This window comes from Propithecus coquereli, unplaced genomic scaffold, assembly GCF_000956105.1.
Source record: "Propithecus coquereli isolate 6110/MARCELLA unplaced genomic scaffold, Pcoq_1.0 Scaffold5, whole genome shotgun sequence".
Classification (NCBI taxonomy): Eukaryota; Metazoa; Chordata; class Mammalia; order Primates; family Indriidae; genus Propithecus; species Propithecus coquereli.
Genome location: NW_012150840.1, coordinates 20,804,716 through 20,816,183, shown reverse-complemented (window position 1 = coordinate 20,816,183; position 11,468 = coordinate 20,804,716). Strand labels below are relative to the sequence as shown.

The 11,468-nt window shown below is 39.6% G+C and overlaps 1 protein-coding gene across 1 annotated transcript in view; it reads right to left on the bottom strand.

The window, feature by feature from the left end:
- The window catches only part of TSHR (thyroid stimulating hormone receptor), a 194,901-nt gene that overhangs the window by 36,207 nt on the left and 147,226 nt on the right, over window positions 1-11,468 (bottom strand). Inside the window, exon 11 of the mRNA XM_012656114.1 lies at window positions 2,542-2,619. Coding sequence (XP_012511568.1) covers window positions 2,542-2,619 — 78 coding nt within the window. The remainder of the gene's footprint in view (window positions 1-2,541; window positions 2,620-11,468) is intronic.

Below are 11,468 nucleotides of genomic sequence, written 5' to 3'. Positions count from 1 at the left end.
CCAACATTTATTGTTTTGGGACTTTTTGATAAAGGCCAGTCTCACTGGAGAAAAGTGATATCTCATTGTGGTTTTAATTTGCATTTCCCTGATGATTAGAGATGTTGAGCATTTTTTCATGTGTTTTTAATTAGTTTTGAAATTTTTTTTTTAACCCTTTCTGATACAGGGCTATTTGAAGTCTACTTTTGGTTCAGTTTATTTTGATTTTGGTTTAAAGGGCCATCTCAGTTGAGAAAGTCACAACGCAAAGATAGATATTTCCAAATGAAATAAAGTAGGCTTGACTGCACTCACTAAATTGAGATTCTTATTTTTCAATCTGATTTAGTAATTAAATATATGTTTTTATGAAAATTCATATTCTCTGATGTCAATCAGTTGTTTTTGCAAACTAATCTAAAGGCGTTTCATTTTCATTTTATGCACGTGGATTTTAACCCATTGAAACTCTATATTACATTGCTGGAGGTGCTGTAACAAAACGCCACAGATTGGGTGGCTTCAACAACAGAAACTTATTGTCTTACAGTTCTGGAGGCTGCAGATCCAAGATCAAGGTGTCAGCAGGTCTGGTTTCTCCCGAGGCCTTGCTCCTTGGCTTGCAGATGGCTGCCTTTTTGCCACGTCCTCACATGGTCTTTCCTCTGTGTGCACCTATCCCTGGTGTCTCTTGGTTTGTCCTAATCTCCTCTTACAAGGACACCAGTCAGATTGACTAGGGCCCACCCCAACAGTCCCATTTTAATTTAAGTACCTCTTTAAAGACCCCATCTCCAAATACAGTCACATTCTGAGGTACTGGAGGTTAAGGCTTCAACATTTGAATTTGGGGCAGGGAACCCAATTCCGTTCATGTCAAACTTAATTTGAAAGGTTTTAAAAACAGGTTAAAATTCTATTTCTTATTTTAAGAAAACAGAATTGTTATGGCGTTCACCATTCTCATCAGGAAAATCACATAACATGGGAATGTTTCCAAATATCTGTTCGTAAAGGCTCTCTCCAAAGTGTAAATTTCTTTCAAAAAGCAATAACTTCTCTTATTCATTGAGGAAATATCACCTTTTTCTTGAAGAAGCAGATCAAGATGTTATTGAAAAATATTTTCCAGGTTAAAAAGCAAATACTGACAGAGACTGATCACAGAAAAGGCTAACATATTTTTTCACTTGTCTTTTGTAAAAAGAAAAATGCATAATGTTTCTAAGTACTTTGCCATGAGTTAACAGTGAACTCGCACATGGTACAATGGATTTTCAACATTACTCTGACCTCTTATACAGAGCCTATGTATTAAGAAAATAGGAGGCTGGGTGCAGTGGCTCATGCCTGTAATCCCAGCACTTTGGGAGGCCAAGGCGGGAAGATCGCTTGAGGCCAGGAGTTCAAGACCAGCCAGAGCAACATAGCAAGACCCATCTCTACAAAAATATGTAAAAAAAAATTAGCATTAGCTGGACATGGTGGCACACACTTGTAGTCCCAGCTGAGGCGGGAGGATTGCTTGAGCCCTGAGTTTGAGATTGCAGGGAGATATGAGGACACCACTGCATTCCAGCCTGGGCAACTTTGAGGGGAGACCATATCTCTGGGGGAAAAAAAAAGGACCATCAACCCATTTAACTGGGTGCATTCAATTAAAAGTGAAATAAAATTTTTAAAAGTAAAAAAGTGAAGGCATCAAGTCCTCTGGATCATCCACTCTTCTTTCAGGATGTATCCACGCCCTACCCGACATTTAAGGGAGAGTGGTCATCCGAATAAAAAAAATTAATAAAACTTAATTTGCTCTTATTTTTAAAAACATAATTGTAAATAGAGCCTCTAACATTTCTTCTTGCCCCTGACGGATTGTCTTGTGCATTTCCGGGGTGCCGTGTTTCACTTTGGCAAGGACCGGACTAGATGCTTAACGATAAGATTCTCAACAAAGGCAAAACCAAGGGAATGAGGAGGATGGTAATGAAAAAGTGGCTCAGGGGAAACAGGACCAATAGGATCTAATCACGAATTGGAGGTGGGGGTATAAATCAGAGGAAATGAACACATAGGCACATTTTCATGCTATTTAAAAAAATGTCTATATCCCATCTTCCCCCATGATTGTAAGTTCTTCCAGATATGAATCAAACTATAATATTTATATTCTTCCATCTTTGTGTCAGGCATGGTGCAATGTACATTCACATATATTTTCTCTGCAAAGACTAAAGTGTCTTCCACCTGTTTGTAGACTTTGTGCCTCAAAATTTTGCAAACTGTAGCTGCTCCATGAACAGGGCCGCCATGAAAGCCCACAGCAAGGTGGCTGCCGGATCATACATCGGGCGGCATGCTGGAGCGTGGGGCCTTCTGAGTCTCAGAGAACAAGGACTTTCTTCCAAGAAATAGCCTCGATGGCCAGGCAGAAAGGTACTAGCAGAAGCCTTTACCTGAGACAACAACATTCTCTACCCCTGAACATCAGTTTCTCCTCATAATTTTAATTCCAAAAAAGTAAAAAAAAATCTAAAATATTCTTCTGGGTGTCTTACTCACAGCAAGGTTGGTCCACTGTATACTCCTCCGAATGCATCTTTGTCAATAACTGTCAAGTATTTATTCTTGTTTAGATAACTAGAGAGAGAGAGAGAGAGAATAAATTAGGTGAGTTCAAACAATCACACAAAATTAGTACAAATACCACAATAAGATGTGAACATGGTCTCCTTTGACTGATTTTCAAGAATTTAGAAGACATATTGCCTTCTTCGGGCATAAGCACTCAGAACACTCTATGTTTCGATTGTGCAAGGTTTAAACACATTAATTATGACAAAAATTTTTGAAAATGAGCATGATTATGATCTAGCTTGCATACCTAAATTTTATAAAAGTTGCCTTAATTCTGTATTTTCCTGGCCCAGCGGCAGCTGTGTTTTCTAATCTTGTTTAATATCAACTGATTTAAATTTTGTTTCTCAATATTGGTTAATATTCCCATTTACTTTTGAAAACTGGGCTAAAATCAAGAATGGAATGGAGGTGGTGAGGGTGATGAGTGGTGAGGGGACTGTCAGAAATTCAGGTCTTTTCTTTAGCTAAGATTGCCAGATTTAGTGAATAAAAATATAGAGTGCCAGTTAAATTTGAAGTTTAGATAAACAATGAATCATTTTTTTGGTATAAGAATTCCCCATGCAATTTTTTGAAAAATTCTTAAATGAAAAAGTTATCTATTGTTTGTCTGAAATTCAAATTTAACTAGGTGGTCTATATTTTATCTGATAACCCTATTGTGGAGGAGGGCGGTGTTCAGGCAAATAAGATTACAGAGTATAACTTCCATGGAAGAGGTTTGATGGGCCCATTGATCTTTCCATTTTAAAAACAACTGGGCATTTGAGGGTAAAATGCTTTTGAAGCAATTTAAGTCACAAAGCAATTTGGAAATACAATTCCCTCCAAATGGATGAAAGCTTCCAAGGATTTTGAAACTGCCCTTTCCCCCCCCACAGCTTTTTTAGAGAACAAAATTACCTAAAAAGAAACAGCGCATATATATCCTTGTTATAAGTGATCTCAATTTACATGTTTAGAATAACTCACAACATAGCCTAGTGAGTGGCCACCTGTCGATGCAAAACAAACAGCAGAGACCCTTAGGAGGTCTGCTTAGATATGGATAATGCTTCCATTATTCTACTTATAGGGTTTGCTCTTTCTGATGGAAAATTTTTAAGGATGATGATTAATAGTGATATTAAGGCTTTGATGAGAAAGATTTCTTCTTCAGAGCCCTCATGGAGAAACTTCCCCCTGGTTAATTGGACCCAGACATGAGACTTCATTAGAGCAGGGGCGGGTTGGGGGAAGAAGAGTTTTACCAACCACAGATGGGCAGGATGAGGGATTAACCAAGTAACAAGTAAGTACTGAGACTCCACACAATGAGATCTCATAAACTGGTATACAAATTTGAGTCTTTCAATTTTCTTCTTAAATAGAGATCGAGAACTACCTAATCTAAAATAGCCATCACTATTTTGCTGTATGAACATCAATCACTAAAAACATACATCACTATTTCAGTGTATACCCAATGCCAAGCTTAGTGCTTCTGTAACTATTTGTTGGATGAATGTGCGAGTGAGTGAAAAACAAATCAATACACCTTTTTTCCCAGATAGTGAAGTGGGCAATGGCAAACTCTTAGGGTGACACCAGTGATTGCTTTAAAGAAAAAATCATGAAGAATGAAAGATTAGAATTGGTATGTGGTGTGGTGCATTTAACCAAGTGACCTTCTCCATGGCAGTGATGGTTAAGGCAGCTGGTTTATAAACACTACAAGGGTATGGCCCAGACATGGCTTCTTCAGGTAGCAGCTGGACACCCGGCTTCTTCAGGTAGCAGCTGGACACCCAGCTTCCAGGGCATTATTATGTGTGACTTGGAGAGGATCAATTAGTCTCCTATATGTTCAAAGACCCAAGATGATAAAGCATCCAGTTTGTGCCTTCCCAATGGCTCCAATCACAGTCCCACTTCATCATCATTTGAACCTTCTTTCACCCACTATGTCCACAGAGTTCCTTTGGTCAGTGACCGCTAGAGTGGGCAAGAGCCACCTTGGAGAAAACAACTGGAGAGAAGATCTTGAACAGCACAATTTTATAAAAATACAGCTAAGCTCAGTATAAGATCTGCACTGGCTTGCATCTCTTTTTGTATTCTTTGGACAGTGCAGCTTGCAGATCACATTATGTTCCCAGACTGTTGAAAATCAAGTAAGAGTCGGTGAGCTCATCTCAGTTTTTCCTCTTCATCTCCAAGTGCTGCAAGTGAAAATCGGCTTGCTCTAATCATTAGAAATTGTTGTAAAAACTAAATTATTGCTTGTCCAATTCTGCAGTGTTTTCATCCGCTATTCAATACGTCCCTAAGGACGAGGAGCCTGGTTGATAAGCATTGCCGTTTACCAGAAACACTGCAGAAGGCTTCAAACTGGGAAAGCCAGCCAGAGTCCAGGAGGGGAGAAGGAGGATGCGGAGGAGACACAGCCAGCTTGAACGGAGATGAACTGATCTTGCAGGAAGCTGTGTTCTCTAACACCAACACGGTTGTTTGGGTACTTCACCTCTTGGAGATAATTAAGTGCTTAAAAATGAAACTGTCACTTTGCCTTTAGCAGTTTTGAGGGCTGCCTCGTTTAGCTTTAAATTTTGGTTCTGATTGCTGCTCCTACCTTCCATCTGAAGCCAAGAGAGTGGGGAGGGGACAGATATGCAGAAGGCTTAATATCTAGAAAGTGTCCCCATCAAGTTCATTTATCATATAACATAGGACATTCTGGCAATGTCAGTCCAGTTAAACTGATTCCTTGAGCACGACTTATCCTGAATTCTTTGGAATCTACATTTTATAAACCAGCTTGTGTAAATCAATCGCAAATCTTGGTAGGCTATGTGGATAACCTATTCTAGACAATGATGATTTTATAGAGGGGTGGTAATTTAAACTATCACTTGCAAGGAGAAGATGAACACAAATGAACTTAAAAGAGAATAGAAAGGCTACAGTAAGAGATGAAAGGAAAGACTTCTTGAAAGTCAGGATTTCTAAATGTAAATCCTGGGAAGGGCTTATGGGAAAAGAACTGGTATTTCCTTTAAAAATAAGATAGATGCTGCTACATCTGTGTGTATTCAACAGCTTTTCACTGTGTGGGAGGCTTATTCCTCTTTGAGAACCTGTTGGAAGAAATGACATTCTTCTTAGAAAAGAGATGCCATTTTCTATACAGGGAGTTAAGATGCCCTGCCCTGATTTAAAATTGTGTATTATATAGGGTAAAATCCCGTAGTCAGGAAAATGAATGTGGTCAGGAATGAGTTGGGGAAAAATATCCAGTTGACAAACTCAGTGTTCTGTGTACAATGTGTGTGTGTACATTCTTCTCTGCTGGACTCACTTTTGGCACATAGCAGTCATTCAGTAAAGACCTGCTGGATGAATAAATGAAAGCCAGTTGCTGGGTAACTCCTAGAGAGAGGCACCCTCTATGCCATGTTTAGAAGGAAGTGATCTATGTCAGAGAGAGGAGCATGATACTGTGGCAAGGAAATTCGCTGTCACTGCAGAACTTTGCTTTCTGGGGAGTTTTAGGATACACGTTAGCTCCAAGATGGAATTTCAGCCTGTGCCTCACAATCCCTTTAGGGGAGACTTGGGCTGGCACCTGGCTATGTTGGGAGACTCACATGGGAACTCTTCTCTGGGGAACCATGTTTCCCTCCCATAGCTCTGGTGACTCAGAAAAGTAAAGGGATCCCCTGCCCAGCTCTCAAGGTAGTCGAAAGAGAAGCTGAATTGCTCTATGGAAATCATTTTGGAAGCAGAAATCAGGTTGTAAAGAGTAACAGGTGAAAAAATGCTCAAGTTTTCAATAGGCAGAGGAAAATTCAGCCTTAGAGCATATCCTGCAAGCTGTTCAAATACTTACCCCATGAGAAATAATAGCCTGCTTAATCCAATAATCTTCTCTATCATCATCTTTTCCCAGAGCTCCAAGCTGTGGTGTTTTACTTCTAATCGCCTAATCTGTGATGCTAATTAACATACTGTGTTGACTCTCTGTTCTTAATAATTAGTGTCTTGGTAGGTTCTTAGCACATCAAAATGTTATTTTTATTCCTGCCCAAATGTTTACTGTCAGATAGCAGCTAGTTCCTAGAATTTGATCATAGAAAATGCCATACAGAGACTCAGACATTCTGTGAGAAGCAGCATATCCCCATGCAGATCGTGTGAAAAGAGACGATGGAAAAGAGGTTCCAAAGAATGAATGACTTGACTTGTGACTGAGTGCAGTTCCACTTCTGTTGAGCAAGGGATGCTCGTATTATTATTAATTTCACATCTGAGTGATGACAACATGCTTGGCTCCATAGAAAATCACAGGACAATGTGCTTTTACACATCTGCCATCATTTTCATGAAACCCTAACTAATTAACTGCTGCTGAGGTATCAGCACTTGTGCTTAATGTGGAATTTATCTAACTTGGCTGTAATTGTATTATTTAGTTACACTAAAAACATGGGTGTAAATGAGGTCAAATCTGCTAATTTCAGTAAATTTTCATGAGGTGGAATGATCACTCTTTTGGATGACACATGGTTTAAATTAGAACCTAAAGATATCTGAACACACTTCAGCAGAAATTACCAAATTGCTAATGTGCTATGTGCAATCCTTGAACACTATTAGGATAATAATAGGAGATTGATGTGTTTGCCTTAGTTTAAAATCATAATTAGCATTGAGACCAGAAACAACATCTCTATGTTAAAAGCACGAAATGAATAGTATTTCATAATTACTATGGAACTTGACCTCTGTTTCCTTTACCTAAAGCTCAATCCTTGTCTTCCTCCAGTCCCAGAGCTCCTTATCATCTTGATTTTACATTGAATTTACTTGATACCTTTTACTGAAGAGCTTAAATCTAGGAAAGAATAAATTTCCACCAACCAGGAATCAGAAATTTAGGGTAGAATGATGGAGCATTGTTTTGTAACAGGAGCAGTTTCCAGTTTGGATCCAAATACTGATTTGAAAAAAAATCTTTGTTTTCTATTATGATTGGCTCTGTACTTTCTAACCCTGAAAATATTTTTATCCAGATACTTCTTATCTTTATCCCATGCTTGCCCTTTAACCTTTGCCAGGAATTGTGAGAAACAGACTACGTATTTTACCACTCAATGGTCATCCTCACTGGATACTTTTATCTGGAGGTCTGCAAATCATGACCCTCCAGTCAAATCCTGCCTTCCTTTGTTTTTGTAAATAAAGTTTTATTGGAACATAACCACACTCATTTGTTTATGTATTGTCTATAGGTGCTTTCACACTCCAATGGCAGAGTTAAGTAGCTGCAACTAAGACCATATGTTCCACAAAGCCCAAAATATTTGCTATCTGGGCCCTTCCCAGAAAAAGTTTGCTGACCCCTGGTCTAAACTTTTAGAAACTCAGAAACAAATCATTCTTAACTAAGAAACATTTCCCACATTTGTGCAAGTCTCCCAAATATCTTTAATACTGAACATAGAAACGTCAAGAAAGTATTGTGAAATGGATTTCTTTCCTGCATTTCAAGGGATAGTTACTACATAGGGCACCAGTGAATTAAAATCCATTGTCTCCAACAGAATAACTCTCTGCCATCAGCCAGGCCTCTCACAGAGCCCGTGATAAGTACTGTGGTGGGAAGGGAGAGAGAGGTAGAGAGAGAGGTACAGCATGTTCTGGAATAATGTTTCATTCAATGTCATTTTGTTATAACATTGATGAGACAAAAATGACTTCCTGGCTGGGCCACTGTCTGTGAGGAGTTTGCATATTCTCCCCATGTCTGCGCAGCTTTTCTCTGGGTACTCCAGTTTCTTTCCATAATCCTAAAGATGTGTGTGGCAGGTTCATTGGTGTGTCTACATGGTTCCAATCTGAGTGCGTGTGGGGGTGTGTGTGAGTGTGCCCTGCCATGGGATGGCGTTCCGGCCAGGGCTGGTGCCTGCCTTGTGCTCTGGGCTGCTGGGATAGTAGAGATGGGGTCTCACTCTCTTGCTCAGGCTGGTCTCGAACTCCTGAGCTCAAGCAATCCTCCCGTCTCGGCCTCCCAGAGTGCTAGGATTATAGGCGTAAGCCACCGCGCCCGGCCCTGTAATATTCTTTAAAGTAAGTAAAGTGTTTCCCTGAGTTCTGTGAGCTCTCTAGCAAATTAATTGAACTGAGGAGGGGGTCATGGAAACTCTGATTTATGGCTGGTGGGTCAGAAGCACAGGTGACAGCCTGGGTACTCTGATTGGCATCTGAAGTCGAGGGCAGTTTTGAGGACTGAGCCTTTAACTCACGGGATTGGACTCTCTTTCCAAGTAGATAGTGTCAGAATGGAGTTAAATTGCCCGCCGAGCTGGTGTCTGTTGGAGAATTGATTGCTTGGTGTGTGGAAAAAAGCCTCCATGCATTTGGTGTCAGAAGTGTTGTGTTGAGTGTGTGAATGTAGGAAAACACTTAGGCTTTTCCTATCTCTTGGAGGTATTGATACTATTCACTAAAAAGTGCTCTGTGGAACACCAGACCAGATAGATGATCCTGGAACCAAGAGCTACCTGGGAAGCTCTGCACACTATAGCTCTCACTTGGATACTAGTAATTCAGATTATTCTATTAAAAGTACACCTATATACTTTGTTTAACTTTCTAAGATCATGAATTGCTTTTTAAAAGTAATACCCATTAACTTACCATGGAAAAAGAGCCGAACAAACATAGCTTGAACAAATGAAGCCTCCCCCTATCCCTTCTCTTATCACAAAGGCTGAGGAGAGGCTGGGACAGAAATTATTGTTTCCTTGTTAGTTTTTCTGTTCTTTCAATGGAAAATGTCTCTAAACCCCTTTGGTATTCTGTAGCTGATTTTATGGCCAAAGCCGTAAAATAATAGGCTGTTAGATGGGACGCACACTGAGATCCACTTAGCACAGTGGAGTCCCTGATTACATAAGACCCCTTTTGAAAGTCTCTTGAAGTCTTTTCAGGGTCCTCTAAATATGACCAGGAGGCCAATTGTAGCAGTAGTGAGATGTTTTGAAGCAAAATAGTCAATATATATGGCCTTACTTTAACCCCGATTCTTACTTAACCCCAGCATTTTCACTGATTGTCTCCCATGCAGATTTCATCAGAAAGCTCACTGAGCTGGTGGCTTTGCTGCACTGGTAAAGTCAGGTTCTCACTGAATAGTGACACTGGTGCTCGGTGTAATTGCCCTCTCTGAAACTTCTCCTGATTACGCCTTGAGTTTTGGGTTGCCTCCTTTGTCTCACATGAATGAGCCTATTCTTTCCAGGTACAAGATATTTTAACTTCTGTATTTAATGCCTTTGATGGACTGAGCTAAGAAGACTAAACAATCTCCAGGGCTAAGAAACAAGCAGCAGTGGCCAGAGGAGTCAGATGTCCACACCTTGGTGGTGTCTGGTAAGTCAACAATGGTGAATCCCAGCTCAGGGCAGGGAAAAGAGTCCTAAACCAGGGGATCCAGGTGTTGGCTTTGACTCAACCACTAGACAGCTCTATGAAATTTGAAATTAAAAAAAAAGAGGCCACATGTCCTCATTGGGCTTCATTCCTCTAATATGTGAAATGTGACAACTGGACAAGAAGATTGATAATGCATTCCATAGCAGTGGTTCTTGACTTCTGCTCTGCACTGAACTCACCTGGGGATATTTTAAAATTCCCATTACCCTGGCTATACCCAAAACCTAGTAACCAGTGCTTTCAGAGCTCCTCAGTTGATCCCATTTTGTAGCCAATATTGAGAACTATTGCTCTGTACACCTTTTTATTTACTTATTTTTTTACTTGGGTCAAAGGATATATGTGCTTTACCCTTTGATAGATATTTCTTTTTAAAAAAATATTATTTCAGTAGATTTAGGGGGCAAAAGTGGATTTTGTTACATGGATGAATTGTATAGTGGTGAACTCAGGGCATTTAGTGTATCTGTCACCAGCATAGTGTGCATTGTACTCAATAGGTAATTTCTGATCCCTTACCCCTCTTCCATCCTCCTCTTCTCTCAGTTTCCAATGTCCATTATACCACTTTATGACCATATATGCCCATCATTTAGCTCCCACTTATAAGCAAGAACATGTGATATTTGTTTTCTTATTCCTGAGATACTTCACTTAGGATAATAGTCTTCAACTCCATCCAAGTTGATGCAAAAGACATTATTTCATTCTTCTGATGGCTGAGGTACTCCATGATATATATGTATATATCTACGCCATATTTTTTCATCCATTCATTAGCTGATGAGCACTTAGATTGATTCCATACCTTCGTAATTGTGAATTGTGCTGTGATAAACATTCAGATGCAAGTGTCTTTTTAATATGATGGTTTCTTTTCCTTTGGGTAGATACCCAGTAGTGGGATTGCTGGAGTGAATGACACATCTACTTTATTTCTTTGAGGCTCTCCATACTGTTTTCCATAGAGGTTGTACTAATTTCCATCCCCCCCATCAGTGTATAAGTGATCCCTTTTTACTGCATGCATGCCAACATCTATTGTTTTTTGGCTTTTTAATAATGGTCATTCTGACGGGGGTAAGGTGGTATCTTAATCTATATGCACGTTCTTTTCCATTCTGAGCCACTGCATATGCTATTTCAAGTGTGCTCCATGAACCCGCAGTATCGAGTTTGTTAGAAATACAGAATCCTGATCCCTACCTCAGGTCTACTGAATTAGAATCTGTATTTTGACAAGATCTCCCAGTCGGTTTGTGTGTCCAATAAAGTTTGAGAAGCACTGTACTACTTAACAGATTTAGAATCATAAGGCCTTCATAAGTTGTAGTGATCATTTCTGGAAATGTAAAATAACTATGTATAAAATG